The following is a 24,313-nucleotide window of genomic DNA, read 5'->3' on the forward strand; positions in this document are numbered from 1 at the left end:
GCCCCCGCTCCCAAACTACCCTGTACGGATTCTCGGTGTGTAATGTACGGACGCACGCACATATGTACATACACACATACGCACAGAGCACACACGCGGTGCAGCTCCGGGTTCTGGTCCACGTGCGGGCCCAGGCCACGCCCACATGCACACCCACGCCTACTGGGCAGCGCGCAGGTGAGCATGAAGGGCCCAGGTGCCGTCCCCCGCCCCGCCCCCCGACGCCCACTCTCCCTCACTCTCTCGCTTTCTCGCTCTCGCTCTCTCTTCCCCTCTCTCTCCCCACGCACAGATACACACATTTCAGTTCACGTGCGGATCCTAGGCCCCACCCCCAGCCTGGGCTGCCGCCAAGAAGCGCAGACTCCCGGTAGTAGCTGGGGGGAAGCTACCTTAGTAACACAGACGGAAGTGGATGGGCGGGCCCTCCCGGGTTCAGATGATGGACGCAGAAGCCGTCCAATGGACAGTGCAGCCGGCACCGCCCCATCCAATGGGCGGAGGCGGGGGGCGGGCGCTGGCCGGACGCCCTGGTAACGGCCGCATGCTAACGGAGAGGGCCCGGAGCTCGGAGCTCTTCTGTGTCGTAGACTCCCTCGCCGCCCGGCCCAGCCTCCCTCAGACCCCGCAGCCTCTCCGGCTCCGTCCTCCGCGGCAAGATGAAGATCGAGGAGGTGAAGAGCACCACGAAGACGCAGCGCATCGCCTCGCACAGCCACGTGAAGGGGCTGGGGCTGGACGAGAGCGGCCTGGCCAAGCAGGCGGCCTCTGGGCTGGTGGGACAGGAGAACGCCCGCGAGGTAGGGGTCGGGGGGGGGGGGCCTGCGCCCCGCCTGCCGCCGGTTCGTGCGCCGGCCGTACGCGCGCGCTTCTCTCCGGTCTCCGAGGGGGCGGCCGCCGCCGCGGCCCGTGTACCCATCCCACAGACTGGGAAAGTGGAGGCTAGCGGGGGCAGCGGCACCGGAGGCTCGCATTTCTGTAGCGCCTTCGGGTTTGCAAATCACTTTACTAATCTCTCCTTTGAGCCACACCGCAACCCCCGGGGGGATAGATAGAGGCTATTATTGTCCCCGTTTTACATTTGGGGAAACCGAGGCTGAAGTCATACAGCCGCTATTAAGTGTCAGAGGCAGGATTTGAATTCAGGCCGGCCATACTCCCGGCCCAGCCGCTGCACCTTCTCCCTGTAGAGCATAAAGACAGTAATCTGAACACATTGAATAATAAACACGATTTAGATACATATACGATAATAACGCTTAATTATATCTGGCATTTATATAGTGACTACAACGTGTTAGGCGCTGTGCATAACACTTTACAATTAATACCTCCTTTGGTCCTCCACGTGACCCTAACTCACTAAGCTCCCCTAACATACTGAATAACAAACACAATGGAGATATGCCCAGTAGGTTCTAGCGATGAATTGTAATTTTCACAAATTAAATTGATCTTTAAAAAAGTGTTGTACCCAACCCTTCATTTTCCAGATGAGAAAACTGAGCCTCAGAGAGAGCTTGCCCAAATCCAGGCCTAAACCTTGGGGTTTCTGGTTTGGTGCCTTCCCCACCCCTTACTGCTGCTCTCAGCTAAGGAAAGCTGTGCACATCAAACAGGGCTTCAGTCACTTGTCAGAAGTTACAGCGATGTGGCGGTATGGCGTGGCCTGGTTAACCAGACAGCTGAATGCTAGAGGGTTCTGGGGCATTCCGTACATGGGCTGCTCAGTTAAAGATAAAACAGTCACACCCCCTTGAATGCCGGACTTCATCCCTGTTTCCTCATCTGTTAAGTGGGTGACCTCCCTCGAGGAAAATCCGGGGGCTAGGACGAGTGAATTTCTTGCCTTTGTGTCCCATGCCTGTCGCCGTGTCTGCCTTGGAGTAGAAGCTATAATAACATGCTTCCCGAGTTGAAAGGAGGTGTGTGATTTCTAGTCATAAAGTGCATAGACTCATGTTATCATACTTGGCTCTGTGCTTCAGCTGAGCTGTGATTTCATCATATGGACACTCCTCACGCCTCCTCTGTGCCTTAATAAGGAGACAGTCCCCATGAGTTGTTGTGTCCACGTCCACCCCCCATTTTATCACCTGGTTCCTCCTGGTAATGAGACTTTCTGAACTGAGACTGGCCTTGGAGTACAAACATTAGTCCCTCTGTCACTGGGTGTGTTCCAGAAGCCCTTTGCTGTTTGGGTGCCCTCAGTATGGGTGCTGCTTCAGTCAAACGGAGACCTGTTAAAGACCTTAGCTTGAAAAGGCCAAGGTCCCCCACTGCATCCTGGGCCAGTTGTCCCGATCCCTACCTGGCCACTGGGCCCAGATGGCTTTGGAGAGAAAGTGAGGCTGGTGACTTTGCACAGCCCTGCCTCACTGTAATCCAGTTCACTTGAGTGTCATGGCATCATCTTCCTCATGCCATGGTCCTCCTCAAGAACGAAGGACAAACAGCACCAGGAAGGACAGAGTAGGGAGGCATAGTGGGAGAAGGGCTAGATTTGGGCCTGGGGGACCAAGTGTTGATTCCCACCTTGACCAGTAATTGCTTTTGTGACCCCATAGGCAAATCCTCTCACTTCTCTGGGCCCATCAGAAAATGAGGTGACCAGGTCATCCCACCTCTCAAGCCCATGGTCCTGTGAGCTGCCTGGTCTTGGGTTCCATTAGCATGGCCTTCAGGATCCCCACGTGGTCTCAGTGTCCCAGTGAGGAGTGTCACATGGTGGAGGACTTAAAATCGGTTGGGGTCCTGTAGTGGCTTCATGTTATCTATCACAGTGAACATTGATTATTGCTTTGTCAAAATTCAACCACTAGTTAAGACTACTGCACGATAGAATTCCTATGCATGTCATCTCCCTGAGCCACAGCCTGAACCTCTTGTGAAATGTTTCAGTGTTGATGTTACTGTTTCTTTTCCTTTGGTGGCGTCCAGGCGTGTGGTGTGATAGTAGAATTAATCAAAAGCAAGAAGATGGCCGGGAGAGCTGTGTTGTTGGCAGGACCTCCTGGAACTGGCAAGGTAACTCTTTTCTCACTTCTCTACTCTATCCACAGAGCGGTCTCAATGTCTAAGCCAAACTCAACATGTCTTAACTATGCTTTGTTTCCTCAGGTTGGTTGGGTTTCTTTAAAAGGACCAATGTGGAGTAGTATAGTTGGGTATCTGACATTCAGACTCTCCCGGCATGCTTCCAGGGAATAGGGATTGAGGTCCTTGGAGGAGGTTCATTGTCTGAAACTCATCTTCTAGATCTTATTCCTTCTCCTTGCAGAAAAATACTTTTTGTTCTGTGGCTTCTGAGAACTTATAAAAGTAATTTCCCATTTGAAGGGCAAGAGATTAATTCAACAAGTGCTGATTGAGAACCTTCTTCAGACTTGGCTCTGGGAGCTCCATGGGCATGAGCACTGGTTTGTGACGTGGGCCCTCCCAGTAAGGACCTTAAAACCTAGGGAGAAGAGGAACACGTAAGAAAAGAGCAGTTTTTTAAAATAGCGCATAATTATTAACTTCATACCATCGGCCATAAAATGAAATTGAGTTCAGAAGAGGGTGAGAGTTATGAGGGCATCAGTCTGTCGTCTGAAATCCACTCGACGTTAGACATTGCTTATCTCCAAAAATGGAGAATGGAGACTCTGGATACTCTGTGGTAAGAATACCACAACTCCCAGAATCCCAGCGCAGTCGGCTCCAAGGGCTCCGCCAATCGAACAGGTGACAGTACCATGATCTCCTTGAAGGAAATGTGCTGTCTTGCACCTCGGTGAATGTTGAATACATCTTTGCAACCCTCAGTTTCTGATACAGTACCTTGCATACCGTAGGAACAGAGACTTGTTGAATGAATTCTTGACCTTATTTGTGCTTCTCTTATCTCCAAATCAAGGAATAACGAGGATAACCATTTGGAAGGCAGCCCCCCACATCTCTGTTGCTGGGGTTTGCCCAGATGTCCAGTTTCACCCGTGTCCTCCCTGCATTCAGGCCCCCATCACCTCCTGCTTGGATTATTGCTTCCTCATTGGTCTCCTCCTTTTAGTCTCTCCCGTCCACAGACAGACCAAATAAATACTTCTGAAGCGTGGATCTGACAACGTAAAGCAGTCTTTAGTACAGCTCTCACTTAGGTGCCACCTAGGTGTCATTCTTATCACCTCCCTGTTCTTCCAAGTCGGTTCTCCTGCGGCTCTTACCTGTGCACAGCGGTCCATTGGCCGTGTCTGGCCCTTTGCACCTGGGTTCCCTGAGCTCCACTTTCTCCTCACCTCCATCTCTTCACAACTCTAGTTTTTTTGGAGGTACAGCTCAGGTGCCAACTCCTACAGCAAGCTTTTCCTGATTGTTTCTAGATAATGGAATAAATATATCACTTTGCGTTTACGTTGCATTGCTGTTCTATCTATTTTGCGTTCGTATGCAAGAATGTAAGCTTCTTGAGGGCGGGGACTTTTTCATTTTTATATCCTCAATGTCTTGCATATAGTAGGAGTTTAATAAATGTTTATGGAACTGAGTCAAATGCTCCTTTGAAATTTTTCTAGGGTCATTTCCTCTGTCCCCCCCCACCCCCACCCCACCCCACCCCCCCGCCACCGCCCTGGCTCCTTTAAAGTAGAATCATAGCTTTTAAATCACTTAGCTATTTTAATACATTCAGTGCTGACCAAGCATTTTCAGATTTTTTTCTCAGGACAATTTCTGAAGAATGCAGGGATCTTATTCCTGTATTTGAAAAAAAAAATTTAATGTATTGAAAGCATACAGTAATAATGTTTTCTATAGCAGTTAGACCACTCTCTCACTTTTTAGATGTGAGGGGAATCCGATGATTCTCCTCCTTTTCTTTTTGTGATTTAAAGATGATTCTAAGTTACACCATCTAGTGAAGTGATCACGAATGTATCCTGGGAACTTATCAAATGATATGAAAACAAGAGGGTAGAACTTTATTTAAAAATTTGAAAAAACATTTTTTTTCTGCCTGTGTAGACAGCCCTCGCCCTGGCCATTGCTCAAGAGCTGGGCAGCAAGGTCCCCTTCTGTCCCATGGTGGGGAGCGAGGTCTACTCTACTGAGATCAAGAAGACCGAAGTCCTGATGGAGAACTTCAGGAGAGCCATTGGTGAGTATCGAGATTAAACCACAAGGTTGTTCGTGCTCTCGTTGGTGCAGGGAAGTCTAATGGGTAGAATTCAGCTTTTCAAATTGGAGTCTGTTGAACTGGGGCTGTGGTTTTCTGATGTAGCTCTGTATTTGTAGGCGGAGAACCTGGGCTTGAATCCTGTGTGACTTTGAGCACATCCTGTGCCATCCCTCTGTTTTCTCCTTTCTAAAAATGAAAGAGCTGGACTAGGTGACGCCCAGGCTCCGAAGCATCTCTGATCCTAGGGTCTATTACCTTTGCTTTTATCATTGATTGTAATTTTACTTTCTCAAAGTGCTCTAAACATACGTTTCCAAAGAAATCACAGCAAAATGCTCGCTGTAGTTAATAGGACAAATGTACTTCACTTAACAGAATAGATGAATGCAGGTAGTTATATAAATTTTTACAAAATGAATCATAATTTAGAGACTGTATTTTTTAAGTTTTTTTCTCAGGTAAGGATTTTTTAGTTAAGCCCCCTCTTCCACTCCCCCCTCTCCTCCCTGGCTGCAAATTGCAGTTTATTTATTTATTTTTTAATTCCTGAAGCCTTCAGTACAGAGCTGCATAGTCTGGCAAAACAGTCTAGAACATTAGCCACATCTCTCTGAATTTTCAAGTTCATCATCTGTTAGGAGATGAGTAGCATGGGGCAGCTAGGTGGCACAGCAGATAGAGTCAGAAAGACCAGAGTTCGAGTATGAACTCAGACACTAGCTGTGTGACCCTGGACAAGTCACTTAACCCTGTTTGCCTCATTTCCTCATCTCTGAAATGAGCTGGAGAAGGAAATGGCAAACCACTCCAGTGTCTTTGCCAAGAAAACCCCAAATGGGGTCACAGAGTCAGACACAACTGAACAGCTGACAGGTGTTTTATTTTCGTTCTTTTGAGCTGCTGGTTTATCTTTCAAAGTTTTTTTTCTCTTACATTATTAGTGTATAAATTGTTCTCCAGATTCTCATTTTTTCTGCGTCAAATCATAAAGATCTTCACATTTTCTTCTAAAACTGTCTGTTTCATCATTTCTTATAGTATGGGATTTCCATTTTGTTCATATATCGTAATTTGTTTAGCCATTTCCCAACAAGAGAACATCCTCTTTTCATTTTGGAGCTACCAGAAAAAAACTGCTACAAATATTTTTGTGTCTATACATCCTTTTCCTCTTTCTTTGATTTCTTTGATGTAGTGAGCTAGTAGTGCTGTAGTAGGGCCAGAGGATATGTTTAGTTAGTGACTTTTGGGGTACGGTCCCAGCCGCTGTCCCAAGTGGTCAGACCAATTCACATCTCCTCCAGCAGTGCATCAGTGTGCCTGTCTTCCCATAACCCCTCCAACTTTTGTCCTTTTTCTCTTTTTATCATCTCTGCCAGACTGGTAGATTTGAGGTAGAACCTTAAAACTAATTTGCATTTCTCTTCATTATTAGTGATTTAAATAATTTTTTCATGTGATTGTTGATAACTTAAATTTGTTCTTTTGAAAACTGCTGCTTCCTATCTTACAATCATTTTTCTTTTGGGAGACTACTTGATAATTTTATAGATCAGTCCCATATAAAAATAATACTGTCATAACGTCTCTTCCTGGTCAGGGTCTTACAGACATTAGGGAAAATACTCACTTTCTAGCAGTTTTGGAGTTTAAGGACCCGCCTTTATCCATGTGGCATCCTAAGTGACCTCCCAGGGCTCTGTTCATCACGTATGTGTACACACTGTGCAGGGAGAATGGATATCTTTTCTCTTAGCTTATCCATGTGCCAGGCCCCGTGCTGCTCCAGGTGTCAGTGATGCAGATACTCGCCCTCCCAGAAGACTGAAGTACGTATCAGGGATTGGGGGCTCAGCTAGGGAACTTGGGTCTAAGGCCAGATCCTAGGGACTGTGGTTGGAACCATGAGGTGGTGGATGTCGCCTCCTTTTCAGTACGAGTGGTGATGTTGGTTTGACAGTGCAGATGGCAGGATGTCCCTTCAGACTAGGCTCTGATGTCCTGCTGGGGTAAAGCATGGTTTGGGGCCAGCTAGTCCCAGAAGGCTGAAGGGATGACTGGCTGGGGCAGCTCTTCTCTAGACCAGTGCGTCTTACTCTGTGGGTGGGGCTGAAGGGGTCTCCAGTGGAAAAAATTTAAGAAGCCCTGCTCTAGACTTAGTTCCCAAACTAAACGGATTGATTTCCCAGCCTTAAGGGAGAAGTAGTGGCTTGGGGGGGGGGGCGGCGCATTGGGCTGAGTTGGAAGAGTCGCTGTTTTTGGTGGAGTGAGTCAGGGATTGATAGGACAGATGGCTAGATGCCAACACTGGCAGTGCCCTGGTGTCCTGGTGGTCACTTGTTTGGGTCATCAACTAAGGAATCTGTTTTGCTCATCTTTGTAGCATGCTTCTTCAGGATTCACCAGTTTGCATTTCATCACAGGAAAGGGATCTGAGAGCATCTAACTCTGCCCCCTTGTTTTGTTTTGTTTTGTTTTGTTTTGTTTTTACAAATGGAGACTCCCAGGCCTAGAAAGGTCCAACAGCTTCCCCAAGGTTTCGAAGCCCCCAGGGAAAGTCTCCTCACTTCCGGGTTCAGTGGTGTTCTCCAATGTAGCACACAGCTCAGCTGAACACAATCAAGAACTTTTCCTGAGTAAGATCGCAAGCTAAATGAAAATTGAAAAGGCAAAGTTGGAAACAGCACCAAGCTCGGTAGAGCAACATGGTGCTTGTTCACTCTTTAAAAGAATTAAGTGGTACTAATCTGGTTCCTCTTTACAAGGAATGGGTTTCCTTGTTATTCGCCAGCCTTTCAGGAGCCAGTCTTTTTCAGGGTGATGGCCAGCATAAGGACTTAATTGTGGTTATGATGATATAAATGACTTTAAGATAGCCTTTATGAGAGACGTATCTTCTTCACTCAGGGTCAGGGCAGGTGGAAAGACCAATAGAGTCCGCCACAGATCTCTTTTTGGTCAAAGACTGAGTATCTTCTTAATAGCTGTTGGTCGGGGACCCAGATTTTAGTTCCTTTAATGTCTGTGTCATAAACCAATTGTGATAATTGCTGCTTTAGTTCTAACAAGTAGATATCCATTCCTTGGACTTGATTTAATTTTATCTAGGAGAACAAAGTTTAATTTACAAGTGGTACCTTACCAGATGTTGAACATCTTCCTGTTTTTATGTGAACCTTGCTGACAGCTGATAAAGTCCTGTCAAAACTTCCTTTTTTATGCTGCTGGTTTCCCAAAAGATAACTTAATTGCCTTTAGTTCTGAAAACATTGAGCTCCTCTGGCTTCCATTTTGTGACTTGCCATGGCTCTTTTCTTGGTCCATGCTGTTGCAGCAAGGTGAGAAAAGAGTCTTAATCCTCCTCTGCTGCAAAGGAGAAGCCCACTGAATGTCATCAAAGAGAGCCTCAGTCCTGGGCAGCCTTTGAATTCCTCCTAAGTGGGCGGAGGAGGGGAAGAGCGGGTACCTGAACCGAAAGAAAGAGCGCAGAGTCGGGGCCGTTTCCTTGATGTGATGAAGGTCGCTGTCAGGGATTTGGAAACTTGAACCCACAGATGAAACGCGTGTCATCCGCATTGTCATTCTCAGAGACAGCAACAATTCGCCTCTTTTGTGGCTACCGCCGTCCACATTCCCTGCATGTCAGCACAGCCGCTTCTAAACAAATACAGGCACTGGTGAAAGATGGGAATTCTTCGTCCCCCTTTGGAGGAATTTCATGTCATATTCACCTCACACTAAATATTGTTAGGCATTCCATCTGGAGGATTTATTTCTTTTTGATATAAAATATTTCATTTTTTAAACGTATTCAAAGCCATGTTTAAAGTGCTCTTCAGATTCCTTTTCATCCTGCTCTTTTGGAAGGTTTGCAGTTGGCTTAGTGTTCATGAACCTTGCAGTATTTTGTAGGGGCACAAATGAAGCTTTTCTTGTCTTTTACCATTATTTTAAATCCTTAATTTAACTTGAGTCATTGAAGACTCATAAAATTCAATAATGAAAGAAATCTTAAAGATCACCTAGCCCAGCCCCCTTCATTTTACAGATTAGGAAAACTGAGTCCAGAGAAGGTAAACGACATCAAAGCCAGCGTTCTGACTCCAGTTTCAGGGCTCTTCCCTTTGATTGAGAACTAGAAGGGACCTTGAATTCATCGAGTCTGGCGCCTCTGTCTTACAAACCAGGAAGCTGAGGCTCCCGGGTGGGCAGTGCCTCTCCCAGAGTTGCCCTGGCAGGGTGCGTGAGCCCGGAGCTTGCTGGCTCTTTCACACTGTTCTTTTGGAGTTCTCTGTTGACTTGGTTCCTCAAAGAAGATGCCAGGCTGGTCTCCGATGGTGGATGCTTTTTATATTTAAAAATGGAAAAGTTTGAAGGTTTAGTGCAATCGAGGGCAGTCAGGCTAGGGATGAGTTTGTGGTTAGGACGCTGAAATTGCTCCTGGTACTTAAGGAAGCCCTCTCACACACATGGGCTTCTTTGGTCATTCCAACAATTGGGTGTGAAAGACAAGGGAGAAATAACATCCTCATTGGCAGTTGAGGAAACAAGCTGGGTGCTTGTTCATATGCGACGGGGTCGGGCTTGGAACCTTTGGATTCTTATTCCGTTGCTCTGACTCGGCTCTGGCAGCGCTTTCTCTGTGGAGTCTGCTGGGTTCTGGTTTAACCTGGTAGCTTTGGGGGGCCTGGGGCCAGGGCTGATGACAATCATCTGCCTGTCCTCCATTCCCCCAGCTTCAGGTAAAAAAGGGAAGACGACTCTCTGAATTGGCAAGTCTGAAGGTCGTTTCTCAGTCCTTATTCTTCTCTCCCTATTTGGGGTTGGGGGTGGAGGTTTATGCAAAGGAAGGGGAACAAACATTTATTAAGCACCCAGTGTGTACCAGGCACTGTGCTAAATGCTTTACAAATATTTTCTCATCTGATCCTCACAACTTTTAATATTTGAGGAATCTGAGGCAGACAGGGTAAGTGACTTGCCCAGGGTCGTGCATTTAGTGTGTGTCTAGAGGCCAAGTTTGAACTTGGGTCTTCCTGACTCCAGACCCAGCACCCTCCATTGTGTCCCTCATTTGACCAGGTCTGTACCTACCTCGGTTACTGTGACACTGTTCTCTGACCTGTCTGACTGCTCTTTGATGGCTAATCATCCATATTGTGCCATCTGACTGCCAGTGTTCCCCAAGGTTCTGTCGTCTTGGACCCTGTTTTCTTCTTGGTGACCTCTTGAGCTCTCCTGGGTTTAACTGTAATCCAGGTAGATGACTCTAGGTAGATGGCTCAGCCCTGCACAACCAAGGGATTTCGTGTTGGACATTTCATACTGGGTGTCCTAGAACACTTAACCTTAGTGGGCCTAAAGCTGAACTTGCTGTTGCTCCCTGTTCCACCCCACACACTTCCCCTCCAAGCCCTCCTCTCTTCCAAACTTAATATTTGTCAGCCCCACCCCTGGCTCCAAGGTTCCTGCTCTCCTCCCCCCAACAAATCCAACCACTTCCTGCAGCTCTCTGTCTCCACCTTCACAGGTCCTCTTCTCTGTGCCTCTGTCTTTCCCACTGCCCCCTCTCCAGGCCCTCATTAACTCTCAGGGATTATAGTGCCAGCCTCCTGAGTGATCTCCCTGCCTCACTCCAGTCCAGCCTACGCATTGCTGCCAAAGTAATTTTCCTGAAACACCCATTTGGCTCTATGACTCCCATACTCAGTAAGCTCCAGTGACTTCCTGTGCCTCTAGGATAAAATAGAAGCTCATTTTCTTAGCTTTTAAATCTCTACACAACCTGGTCCTAATCTAGCTTTCCAGCCTCCAAGGTCACTATTCCCCCTCCCTTTGTGATCCAGCCGCACGGGCCTCTGACCTGGCTCAGGACACTCTCCCTTGTGTCCAGGGCTTTGCCCTAGTTGTCCCACAGGCCCACAGTGCCCCCTCTCCTTACTTCCACACGGAGAGTCCCGCTTTCCTTAAAGCAGAGCTCAGGAACCCTCTTCTGCAGGAGCGCTTCCCCTGGCTTCCCCCCTCACTAGTTCCCCACCTTCCAAACTATCTTGGATTCATTTGTACTTACTCATTTTGATTTTGTGCTGTCTGTCTTTGTACACTTGTCTTCTCTCCCTTAGAATGTGAGCTCCTTACAAGTAGGCCTCTTTCGCTCCGTTGTGTATGTATCCCCAGGGCTTGGCATGTGGTAGAAGCTTAATAAATACTCGTTGATTCACTGATTAAGGGGGTGTGCTGATGGGCGGGCATGGGTTGGAAGGAGAGAACCATAATGAATGAGGGGAGAGAAGCAGGAGAGGTCAGCGATAAGAAATGACCTCTAGGTCAGTCTTAGTTTATGTCTTCAGCTAGATTCCATCAGATTTCCCATAAGTTCAGAGGCTTTGGCATTACTTAAGGGCTGCATTTCCAGACAATATGGCCTGACAACGTTTCCCCTCTTCACTTTCAGATTCTTGGTGTTCGTATCAGGTGCTCTGACTTAGAGTTGCACTTTGCTGGTATTTCTAGACTGTCTAAAAATAGATTTAATACAGTAGCTGTTAAGTTATCTTTGGCATGGAGCCTCTTGTTGAAAGCCTTCCGTGTTTCCTCCCCTACACTTCAGACATCACCATATACAGGCGTGTGCTCAGGACCTCCCGTCATTTGTTTCATGTTTAAGAGCCTTCTGTCCCTCCAGTTGGTCATTTTTGTGGTAAAAACCGTATGGCCAGCAGGGGGAGACATTTCTGAAAAAACAGGTTTGATCCAGAAAATTATTTGGAATTGTTTTTTTAATGTAGAGGATAAGATTAAATTCCTGAGTTCAGCACTTAAATATTGGAAAGGCCGATTACAGATGAAGCATATATGAAGTACAAAGCATGTCTCCATGGCTGGCTTCTGTTATATGCATTGTCCTGGGGGGCTAGAGGAAGGCATTCCCTGCATCGTATCACAGCCCACATGCTGATCTCTGACTCTGACCTCCATTCGTAAGAATACCTACTGTGGGTTTTGGAGTGGGGCAGAGGGAGAGAGGGAGAGGGAGAGGGAAAGGGAGGAAGAATGAGACAGAAATGGAGAGAGAGGAGGAGGGGAAGGGAGGGAGAAAGAGAGGGGGGCAGGGAGGGGAGAAGAGACAGGGGGGAGAGAGAGAGAAGAGGAGTGGGGAGGGAGGGCATGGAGGGGAGAGGGGAGAGGAAGAGAGACAGATAGAGAGAGAAGAGGGGGGAGGGAGGGAAGAAGAGAGAGGGACCTGGAGGGGGAGAGGGAGGGAGGGGGGAAGAGAGAGAGAAAGAGTGAGGGAGAGAAGGGGAGGGGAGGGAAAGAGTACTATAGATGTGGATAGTCTTCCTTTGGTCTCTGGTTAAGTGTTGTGTCCTCGCCCCTTTACTTCCCACTTGCAGAGACCTCACAATCTAGAGTTCCATCTTTTTGTGTATGTTTCTGATCTAGATGTGTCCAGGTTAAGTGTTCAGTAAAAAAGTACTTTTCTCCCTCCAACTGTTGGTGTTTACCATCTTCTAGAAAGGTTCCACACTTTCCTAAAAGAGAGGAAAGGAGCCAGCTTTAGAACTGACCCAGAGAGCCACAGTTATTGACTTCCCTTTGTTTTCTTGGAAAACATTTTTTATACCTTGAAGTAAATTGTAGGGACACTGTTTAATTGCTGTGAGTTAATTGGCTGTCAGTAGACTCTCGGTGGTGTTAGAGCTGCCAAATGTTTCTACCCCAAGGTAGGCGTGCCTTGTTTTTTACAGTTAGAGCTGCTGCTCCAGACTGGAGATAGAGGGGTGGGTATGGTGGGCTTTTTGTTTGTGTTCTTCTGCTTCCTTTATTGAAATTCAGAAAATGTAACTTTCAGTTTATTTCAAGCACAGGTAACTGGAATGTCTGTAGTAATACTCAGATGTTAAGGAGCTGTGATTTTGTGAGTGTGGGAACATCTGTTGCCAGAGTCTCCAAGGGGTGAAATGCCTTGCTCATGAGCTCACTGCCACTATGCCTCAGAAGCTGAATTAGAATCCAGGTCTTCCTGAGTCCCAGTGTGTCCTTGGTGCTATGCTTCCTGTGGGGAAGAAATGGGTCGATTTGTGTGTACGTTCCTGTCATCTGGGTGTTGTTCTGCTCAGGACTTTCTAATGGTTAGAAGAGGTGAGGGTGGGGAAACCCAGGGGTAGTAACCAAGATATGACATAACTCACGGTGCCCATCTCCTCTCTTACAGGGCTGAGGATAAAGGAGACCAAGGAAGTTTATGAAGGTGAAGTCACAGAGTTAACTCCATGTGAGACTGAAAACCCCATGGGCGGATATGGCAAAACCATCAGCCATGTAATCATAGGACTTAAAACAGCAAAAGGAACCAAGCAGTTGAAAGTGCGTAAATGTTATCCACCTCTGTTCTCTAGTGCTGCACAGGCTTTTGTGTGATCTTTTTTGATGTTATTGAATTAATTTCATAGTTATAAAAGTGTTAGAGCTGGAAGGAACGGATGGTCTGTGCGACCCTCAGTTGATAGTTGAGGAAATGCTGGGCCGTAGGTCCTAGAGCCAGGGAACGTTGGAGCTGGAACCAGAGCTTGGATTCTGACTGTCTGGGTCTTTTTTTTTTTTTTTTTTTTTTTTTTTGCCACACACTTCACTGATTGAGAACTCAGTGTGGTTTGTGTTTGTCCTTTAAGCAGGAGAGGTGCTGGAAGGACAAGTATCTGGCCACAGCATGGGGGCCCTCCTCAGGAAGAAGGGAGAGGGAGAAGGCCCTTCCAAGAGGAGGAGGAGGCTTGGCTTCCCCTTGCCAGCTCTGTGGCCTGGAGCTTGCCTGACTTGCCTGCTCTGCCGCTGAGTGTCCTCATCTGCAAAATGGAGGGGTTGAGCCTGAGGCCCTTGCAGGCGTTGAGCTTTGGTGATTCTGTGTCTTGGTCATTGGTTTATAGAGATCGCTCAGGTCATTGAAGGGAATGGCTGTTTTTCTTTCTCTGAAATCATCCCCATCGGAAGCGTTCTCATACTTATCGCTCATCTCTAACGTGACCTGTGTTAATGAGACTTATAGCAGTCTTCTTCCATTTCTTTAGTAATTACCAGGTCTTTAGTTCATTTGGAAATTAAACAAGAAAAAGTGCTCAGACAAAAATTGAAGTTTTGTAGCCCCTATCGGAGCCTAAATGAAGTGATGTATAGAGCTAAGATTTCTGCCGTACTTTGTCACTGGGAGAAGAGCCTTTGCTTTTAGAAAAGTTCCCTGATAGAAGTCTCCAAAATCATCCTTCATTTTTCCATGTCAAATTGGGCTGCTTACTTAGTAAATATCCAGTCACAGTCCCCATGCCTAGAGAACCTCATTTTTACCAAGCGCTCTACAAGTGTGGTTTATGCAATCTTGCCACCCCCTGCAGCCTCCAGAGTACACCTCATGTCATTGAAAAATGAAGAGAATGAGCCGTTTTTACTGGCTCTGAGGCCTCTAACCCCACATCCAGGACTCTCTACAGTGGGTGTCCATGGCCTCCTCCCACAAACAGCCAGGTTGGGACATGCCCAAAGAGACAAATGATCGATTTTTAGTCGATTTTTAAATCTGTTTTCTGAAAATTTGCTCTGTTGTCCCCGACATTTAAAAGTTGTATTGAGACATTAAGATGTTAGAGAAATCTTCTCCTGGAACATCATGAAATTCACTTACCCCAGTAGAAGATTTAATTGGGGGCTTCAGCAGCCATTTGGGTTAGCCTCTATTTCTGTTCAGCCTCTGCCTAAAGACTTGCAGAAGCCTCCATCTGCCAAGGCAGCATGCAAGGTCATCCTGAAAATCAGACTTCAGTTTGTCTTCCTGTAGCTTCTAGGCTCTAAAACCAAACAGACCAAGTCTGATCCTCATGCTCTTTCAGTACTTTTATGTCCTGGGACTTCCCAGTTCCTTCAGCTGATCCTCGCGTGGCATGGACCCAGAGCCCTTCTCCATTCTGATCGCCTTCCCCCAGATCAGGGCTGCTTAACCCTTTGGGCAGTCCCGGGGAGCCTGGGCATGGCTTTCAGAATCCCCTTTCAAAGTGAGGAAAGGGCTAAGTTTCATTTTGAAGTTAGCGAATATAAAGATGTAATTTTTTTTCCCATCTAAGTTCATAGTCCCTCTGAAATCTGTCCCTAAAGCCCACATTTTTTCTAATACAGTGCTGTCTTCAGAGGAAAGTATGGAGGGACTGTCACTGACTACTAAGAGCTGTGCCTCTTTGAAGGTCTAGTCCAGGATCTCATTAGCTTTTTTGATTTAGTTCTCACATTTCTGGCTCGTATCGAGGTTGCTGTCGGTCAACTAAAGAGCCCCAGATCTTTCTCAGATAAACTGCTGTCTCACCATCCTCCTCCACTGAGTATGTGAAGTTGGTTCTTTGAATCCAAGTGTAAGGCTTTACATCAGTCATTAATAAGAATGGAAAGATTGGAAGGCTTCCTGCGCCTCGGGTTACTGTAAACTTTAAGAAAAAAGCTAAGTGGACATACTGTAACATTGTGGAAAGGGCAGTGGTGTCAGGACCCATGGGGGTCAGCCTTAACGGCCACTTTCCCCCTTGTGACCTTAGGGCAGGTCGTTCTTTTCGGGCCTCGGTTTACTTCTCTGTCCCGTGAAGAGATGGACTTAATATTCTTTAATATCCCTTCAGTCTCTGATAATCTGTGGAGTCACATTTAGTCAACTCTTCTCTTAAGTCTTTTGTCATCATCAGTCTGGAAGGTATTTTAGTCTTCTAAAGAAAGTCTGTCCTTAAGAAGCCTTCACTGACTCCCGGAATGGCCAAGTACAAGAGAGGGGAGAGGTTGGAAGGAAGGATTGGGCCCTGCTGTGACCTCTGCTTGCCCCACAGCTGCGGAATTTGCACAAGATGACTGCCTTGTGGGACTTTCATCATGCTAGCTTTAGATTGTACAACAGAGGGCTTTTATATCACAGCCTTTCAAAGGGAGTTAACTTCTTCACAGATCCCAGAGTAAGCTGTGGTTCTCTACCAACTTTTAAATCATCTTCTCAATAATTTTAAGTGCTCTTAAATCCAGAGACAGACAGTGTTTTGTTCTGTATCTCGTTCTGTACTTAGCTCGCCAGATGTAAATGACTCTTCTCTTGTCTCATTCTGCGCCATAATCTGTTAATGCTGTTATCCTGCTCTTGATTTCAGCTGGACCCCAGCATCTTTGAAAGTCTTCAGAAAGAGCGAGTAGAGGCTGGAGATGTGATATACATAGAAGCAAACAGTGGTGCAGTGAAGGTAACATTGGAGGAGGGGCCAGACTGGTGCCTGGCGGGCAGGGCTGCCCAATGCCCCTTTTCTCTTTTATTAAAACTTGCTCATCTGTTTGCTATAGGCGGCCATTCCTGTGGGAAAGAAAAGGTTTCCTGCTCTTCTTTTTGAGTCAGGCCTGGGTAGTGGAAATGATACTGGATGTAAAGTCAGGATCTGGGTTCAAATCCTAACTCCTTTCCTTCATTATCTTGGAAACTTTGGGTCAGTCACTTAATGTCTGGGCCTCAGTTTACTCTCCATTTGTGAGATGAAGAGGCTGTCCAGCAGGATCTTTGAGGTGACTTCCCTTCTAACAATAAATCATAGCTCGGACCCTATGAAATACCTGCTGTGCTGATATCAGGTGGGCAAGAAAACTGCCTGTGGCTGTCCTGCTGGCACCTACAAGGGAATAAAAGTTGTTTTCCTTTCCTGTAGTCCTTCAACCTCAGCAGGATCAAAACATCCTTTAAAATAAATAAATAAATGAGATGTGGAACCTGTTTAGAGGAGAGTTGAGGGTGGGAAACCGAAACAACTTTAGTCATTCTAGAATTGAAATGTGCAGTGCATTTAATCTTCTTCTTTTATCTCTTTGGTATTTTCTTCCCAAGATATATGCACGGGGAAGGGAATACTGCATTAGTTGGCATTCTTTTCCTATCTGATTTTAAATGTACTGTACAGTGTTACTTGCTGTTTAATGGATGAGCATAATACTTCGTATCATACGATAAATCATCCACCTACAAAAGAGTCTGAACAGTTCCCTCAGTCTCCAGTTAATCTGCTGGATTTGTCCTTTATCAGGAATTGCATACAGTTAAAAGAAAAGGAGGGAGAAAAGATTCGAAGTAGAGAAAATATCAGGTGTTTTTCAACAGGGTTTTTGAGCCTGGTGATCAGTAGATAGGGTGCTTCTCTTGCCAGCTGGGGAGTGGGGCATATTCTGAGTTGTCAGGCCTGTGATTGTGGACCGAGGCCTTTATCTCTGTCAGCTGTGTGTCATTCAGGGACTTGGCAGTGAAACCCACCAGATACTTCTGTTCTCCTCCATCTCTCTCTTCTGCAGAGGCAAGGCAGGTGCGATACCTATGCTACCGAATTCGACCTTGAAGCAGAAGAATATGTGCCCTTGCCAAAGGGCGATGTGCACAAAAAAAAGGAAATCATTCAGGATGTGACCCTCCATGACTTGGATGTTGCCAATGCTAGGCCCCAGGTACTGACCTCATACTTCCATAACCTCAGCAGGACTTCAGGGTTCTGGAAATGGATTATCATCTCGTCTCAGTATCTCAGAGTTTTGGAAAAGATGAGACTTTCTCTGTCTGCAATGTGTTCAGCTATTAACATTGACGGTAGCCAGGGGGAGTTCCTTTGTTCTTACTCAAATGCTGTAATAACAAATGATTTTTTACCAGCTTGAGCTAGAAGAACCATGCATTTCCAAACCAGCCAGTGTCTTTTCTTTACACCTTCCCTAGGTGTACTGTTGTCTCTGGAAGTCATGTGATTCTTTAGTGTTCTGCTCCTCATCAATATTTCCATGCAGATCCTTTATGTACTATAATTTCCTGTCTCCTGAAGGTGCAATATGTCACTCTAGTAGGTGAAATTCATGGTTCCGATCTGGGATGAACTTAAGGATTTCTAAGGTTCCTTTTCAGTTCCAAAATTCTTTAACTTTATGAATATTGCTTGAGTATTAAGCTATATTAAGCTTTTTAACTTGGAATTTGATTTAGTGTGTGTTGTTTCTAAGCCTTTGAGTCTAAGCCTAAGTAACTTTTAATGATTATGAGAGCCATGATGTCCAGGGCTGTCTCCTTTGAAGCTTCACAAGCTTTCCTCTCAGTCACACTGTGAGGTGGAGAGCTCAAGTTTTATCCTGATTTTCCTCATGAAAAAACTGTCGTTTGGAGAGATTGAAGTGATTTGCCTGGGAGTAAGTGTCAGAGCTGGATTTCTCCCTGTTGGTCCCTGAGGGGCTAAGTCCTAATCTCCAGCAGTGGCCCTCTGCGGGATCCTAGTGTGGAGAGAGAGTGCTAGACCAAGAGTGGGGCTTCGGGCTCACTTTGTGTCCCTTTCAAGGCCTCACATTCCTCTGCCAGATGAGGCCCTGCTTGGTCCAGGTGCACTTCCCTCCTCTGTTATGCCTACCACAGATCTGGGTACCTCCCTGCAAAGTCACCTTCCCCTTCAGAATTGATCTGCCTTTTCCTTGCCAGTGTACAGCCTTGCATCTGGCAGAAGAGCAGAGGGACGGGGTTTGTGGTTGTAAGTATGCTCCTCCTCCTTAGACTTGGGGAACAGTGACCATGCTAGAGAAGGTATAATGGGGCTTCAAAAGCCCGGCCATTCAGGTGGAGGCCGGAGCTGGAGAGCACAGAGCCACGGTCAGCTGCTCACTCCCGCCTGCCTTTGTCTCCTGTGCAGGGCGGGCAGGACATCCTTTCCATGATGGGCCAGTTAATGAAGCCCAAGAAGACCGAAATCACAGGTACGGACGCCAAGGGGCTCTGTCCTCTCAGTTTTACTTGCCTTTCATTCCCCTTTTAAGGACATAATAGAAATTGGGGGGAGTGGGAGATTTTCTTGAACATTTTAAAAGGTGTCTGTAAGAATTAGAGTTATAGGGGCCCAGAGCTTTTACTGCTGTTCCCTAAAATCTTGGTGTACCTTTTGCTCTCCAGGGTTTGGTTTTGTGTGGCAATCCGTGAGCTCAATAAGCACCATTTCTCACTACCTGACAGCCAACAGGCAGCACAGTGCAGCGGGTAGTGAGTTAGCTTCATACAGGGAAGACCTGGGTTCGAGTCTTGCTTCTCACATGCTAGCTGTGTGACCATGAGCAAATCACTTAACTGTCAGTGCCTGGGTGTGAGTACAGATGACTTGTTTGTCTACACTGGCGAGTTTTAGTCCTGGGAGTTCCGTACGTTGATGAAATCACAAGTCTAGCTCCCCAACCTCAAAATATTCCTATTAGCAGCTTATGGTTGAATAATAAAGAACCTAGAACTTGTCAGGTTTACCAAATGCTCTCTCATTCATTATCCTGTTTGACCTTCCCAGAAACCCAGTAGAGAGCTGGTTACAGGATTATGCCCCTTTTACAAATGAGGAGACAAGATAACTCGCTCGTGGTCACAGTCGCACACGTTCTGCCACATGTTCTGATTCCTCACCCAGGCCTTGTCTCCCCATGCGTCTCTCTCTTTTACCTTTGGCTGGGCTTTATCTCTTGACAAATGAAGATGTCACTTACATTGTTGTTTTCTTAAATGTTTGCATTTACTTTTGATTTGGGGAGGTAAATGGGGGAAAGTCTGAGAGCTTTGCTGTCAGAGCTCTGTTCCGGACCCAGTGCCTGCTGTTCTTTCTGGTACACACCGTGTGTCATTTTCTGCTTTTCATCTGTTTCATTGCGCAGTGGTGGCAATATTGGGATGCTGTGATCTGGTGGAATAGTTCTTGCTGATACCGCCTGGTTGGGAAAAAAGGCCCTAAGAATCATGACCCGGGGCAGGTTACTTAGCTTCTCTGAGTCTCCTTCTTCACCTAAGTTCTGAAAGTTGGACCTTCCTACAAGATGGATAGTAAATCTGCTGGATTTTACTCTCAAGATGAGGGACTTAACCTTGAAAGATGGTCCGGGTTAGGCCATGCTTGGTCGTGGAATGGTTTCTCTAGTTCTACATGAAAGGTGAATGGTGAATGATAAAAAGCATGGTAATAGGGAGCCCTGGATTCAGTTTCTGTCTCTTCTGCTCACTCCCATGGGCCTCGGGGCCAGCTCGGCTGTAAGCCGCACCCGTGCCTCCTCTGTGCTCCAGACACAGGGTGACTCAGGGTTTGCTTCTGTCTCCTAGACAAGCTTCGAGGGGAGATTAACAAGGTGGTCAACAAGTACATTGACCAAGGCATAGCGGAGTTGGTTCCTGGCGTGCTGTTTGTTGACGAGGTGCACATGCTGGACATCGAATGCTTCACCTACCTGCACCGCGCCTTGGAGTCTTCCATCGCCCCCATCGTCATCTTTGCTTCCAACCGGGGCAACTGTGTCATCAGGTATGACCCCCTCCCAGGCTTGAGAGTGTTGTTTCTGTAGAAGGGGCAGGCGTTATGTGGAAGGGACGTTTTGTCTTCTGGCATGAAGGCAAGGCATGGCATTTATAATCATAAGGCTTCTTCCTTTCAGAGCCTTTCTTTCTCCCTACTCCCTCCTCTCCTGCAAAAAAACAAATCATCTCCTTGCTTTGCAGCTATCTTATTTTGGACCGAAAATGGGATTCCCCAGCTCAATTCCTCCACTTTATTCACCAGACTTGGCTCCAAATAACTCTTGGCTTTATCCAAAAACTAAACACCCTCACAAGGGATGAAGCTTTGCTCCCAGTGAGGAGATTCAAAAGGATGTGTTGGCTCTAAAGACAGTTCCTAAGATGGGATTCCCATAATACTCTGAGAATTGGCAGCATCTTTGAAGTTAGTGTGTAGCCTCCCGAGGGGACACTTTTGAGGGGGAAAGTACACACTTAAAGGTGTAAGGTCTGGTGTTCTTTTAAAATAAAAAACCAGCCATGTTACTTTCTAGTCACACTGCGGGTCCTTGTAGTGCTTGTCACGACAGGACCAGAATCACTACAAGTGTCGGATTGGAGCATTTCCTCCAAAACCATTGTGGACAGACGACAGCCTTTCCTGGCTCCGGGAAGAGAGGCCGCTTCTTGCCAGCTTGGCTTTAGGAGAGGCCTGGACATAAAACATGCCTTCCAGCTTTGCAGCATTTGGAAACCTGGGAGATTATCCTTGTAGCCTAGTGACTGTGTGCTCACTCTGTCTCCCTCCCTCTCTCCTCCCCCTCCTCCTCTCTCTTTTTCTTCCTCCCTCACTCTCCTCTCTCCCTCCTTCCCTCTCTCCCCTTTCCTTTCTCCTCTCCCTTCCTCCTTCCATCTCTCCCTGTCTCTTCTATCTCTCTCTCATTTTCTCTTTTGCCCTCTCTTCTTTTTCTCTACACACACACACACCCGTAATGCCAGTGTGCTGTCAGTATCTACTGTGTGTAATGCACTACTGTCCAGTTTGTATGTCCGTTTCACAGGATGAATGGAGAGTGCCATCTACTGGGGAATATGATGGATGAAGCTTTCAGAAGCATGTCATTGCTTTATTTAGAATATCTTTCACCACTGTGTTCAGACCTTGCTAATTCCAAGTACTATATATGGGTGTCTGGCCCTGATTACTTGGAGTAGAGTGTCTCTATTAGGGTTGGTCATATCCTACCTGGGAAGAAAAGCATTGGGGGTCTCGATCTCACTCTGCCCTATCCATAGGATGCAGAACATTGGTGTCAACCCCTGAAGGTTTGTCTTGAGAAATGTTAAATTGAGGCTGCTGTGGGCCTTGGTCTGGATGAATCCTATGATAGCAGCGCCTGAAGGAGTCTTCAAGGTATCTAGATTAAGCCCTTCATTTTACCAAGGAGAGCGCTGAAGCCAGAGAAGTGACTGGCCTGCCCACAGTCACGTGATGAATCAATGGAAGAATCTAGAACTGATTCTGGCAGACCTTTACAGATGGAAAAGGGGACAGAGTCGCTGCTGGAGAAGGTCACTAGCCAGCAGAGATTGACGTTGACAGTGTAGATGGATAGGGCTGTGTATCATGAGAAGCACAGTGATTCTTTATGTACCGTCCATAGCGTTGACCTTTCCCAACGTGCTCATTGCTGATCATCTGCCAGCTCTCAGAGGTTAGGAGGACATCTGCTGGGTGGCCCGGGCAGCAGTGGGTACTTCCTGGGAGGAATGGGGAGAGCAGCGGGGATCTGCCATTACAGATTCTAACTCCAGCATTCCTCGTATAGAATGCCGAAGCTGGACAAGAGGTCAGAAAAGGCCATAGAGGCCTTTAGGTCATTCTAACCAACCTCTTTATTTTACAAATAGAGAAGTAGGCCCAGAAAAGTGAAGAGTTTTGTACAGGAACACAAGGTCCTTTTCACTTTGAGTGGGATGAGTGAGACTGGCCTGTGTGCTCCTAGGCCTTGTCCTCAGTCCTTATCGCCACCTACTGATGAAGACATCTCCATGGAGAGCATCTTTGGAATTGAGTCATGGCTAGTTACGCATCAAGGGCAGACACAGATAGGAACAACCCCAGAGCCCGGAGATGACCATAGGCAATGAGACCCAGACTGGATAGGAAAGCCTCTGCATCTTTGAGCCCCCATCAGGAATCAGGGTGCACTAGAGATGGCAGCAGCCAGAAAGAAGCACTATTGAGGCAAGGAGCCTAGCCAGGAGTTCGATGTCTAGTATGGAGAGGGAGCTGCAGTTAAGCCAGCCCAGAGATCCGAGGATCAACGAGAAGTCTTCTGGTCAGAGTTGTGTCTGCAGACACTAGAAGATACAGCAGGATATTGTGGAAAGAACATCAGCACCTTAGCCACCTAGGTTCTGGTCAGTTTTCATCCTGTCATGTTACTGCCACCAGTGTGTATTACTTGGGACAAGTCATTTAACATCACACAGGGCCACACCTGCCCTCTAGGTTTGTTAGCAGATAAATGAACTCTCTTATATAAAGCACTTTGTAAGCATTTAAAGCATTGTATAAATGTGAACTGAGGCAGAGCTTTAATCTCCTTATCTCTAAAATGAGATGTTTTACAACTTAATGATCTTTAAAGTTCCTTCTGCCTTTCATATTAAGGATTTTATGTTTCTGGTTTCTCACTAAAGGAGACTCTCCAAGGATTCCTTCAGCAGGGTTTTCAGGTCTCTCAGCAGACAGTTACGGTACCTTAAATTAAAGTGGTTGCAGTTTGTCATAAAGGCTGTAGACAAGGGCCAGCAACTGTTTCTCTAGGATGGCTTCAGTTTAGCTTTGACCTGTAAGAGAAGTCTGAGTAGCTAGCTGCGCAGTGGATAGGTCTGGAGTCAAGAAGACTCATTTTCCCAGGTTCACATCTGGCCTCAGACACTTCCTAGCCGTATGACCCTGGGCAAGTCACTTCACCCTGTTTACCTGTTTTCCTCATCTGTGAGCTGGAGAAGGAAATGGCAGATCATGCAGTCTCTTTGTCAAGAAAACCCCAAATGTGGTCACTAAGAGTCAGACACTTGAACAGCAGCAACAGAAACATATCTAGATGACTTGAATAAACGTACCAGTGATGTCTGCATCCCCCATTATTAGCATTCTCTAGAGGGATGCCGTGCACTGCATTTCGTGTTACTAGAGGAAAAATTAGCTCAGACTTAAAATCCACCTTCCCACTTGTGGCTGTCCTTCATGAAGGACGTCAAGTAGTAATGGACCTTATTGTTTTAACTGATGAGTGACGGCTGATACATTTAAGAATAGGAGAAGAAACCATTTAGTAAATTATGAACCCGATAATTTTTTCCCACCTGGCACCAGAACAGTGAAAGTTTTTAGGTGCTATATTCTGTTTTCTAGTCATGACAAAATTTGAGATTGTTATTTTAGGCAGAACGTTAAGACATCAGCGTCTTGAATTTCTGTGAGTTTCATGCATCAGGGGGACTTGGTTTGGCCACTAGCTTGCTAGGTGATGTTGGGCCTGAGTTTCCTCCTCTCTAACATGGGGGGGGTTAGACTATATCTTAAGATCTTTGCATTTCAGTAATTCTTGGACATTCTGTGACTAGCGTGATACACATCAAATATAATGTTTTTTATATGTCTTCTATGACAGCACTGAGAAAAAAGTCGGTCCTTCTATGCAGTTATGGGATATGACATTTATTTTCAGTTATTTATGTTTTCAAAACAGAATCCTGTTGAGGTTGTTCCTTGTTGCTTAATTTTCCATGCCTTGGAGTGAGACCTTGCTGTTCAGTACTTTCTAACA

At 46.4% G+C, this 24,313-nt stretch overlaps 1 protein-coding gene and 1 long non-coding RNA gene across 2 annotated transcripts in view; one reads left to right on the forward strand and one right to left on the reverse strand.

The window, feature by feature from the left end:
- The first annotated feature begins 508 nt into the window (after positions 1-508).
- RUVBL1 (RuvB like AAA ATPase 1) overlaps positions 509-24,313 on the forward strand; it is a 30,585-nt gene continuing 6,780 nt past the window's right edge. Inside the window, exons 1-8 of the mRNA XM_036737961.1 lie at positions 509-800; positions 2,941-3,027; positions 5,002-5,134; positions 13,371-13,522; positions 16,321-16,410; positions 17,498-17,647; positions 18,865-18,928; positions 20,301-20,499. Coding sequence (XP_036593856.1) covers positions 660-800; positions 2,941-3,027; positions 5,002-5,134; positions 13,371-13,522; positions 16,321-16,410; positions 17,498-17,647; positions 18,865-18,928; positions 20,301-20,499 — 1,016 coding nt within the window. The 5' untranslated portion in view covers positions 509-659. The remainder of the gene's footprint in view (positions 801-2,940; positions 3,028-5,001; positions 5,135-13,370; positions 13,523-16,320; positions 16,411-17,497; positions 17,648-18,864; positions 18,929-20,300; positions 20,500-24,313) is intronic.
- LOC118830892 lies at positions 1,349-11,589 on the reverse strand. The gene is made up of 3 exons (XR_005009114.1): positions 11,226-11,589; positions 10,250-10,443; positions 1,349-3,457 (listed from the first exon to the last, which is right to left on the reverse strand). It is a non-coding gene; the product is annotated as an uncharacterized LOC118830892 (long non-coding RNA).

Source organism: Trichosurus vulpecula, chromosome 9, assembly GCF_011100635.1.
Source record: "Trichosurus vulpecula isolate mTriVul1 chromosome 9, mTriVul1.pri, whole genome shotgun sequence".
NCBI classification, from domain to species: domain Eukaryota; kingdom Metazoa; phylum Chordata; class Mammalia; order Diprotodontia; family Phalangeridae; genus Trichosurus; species Trichosurus vulpecula.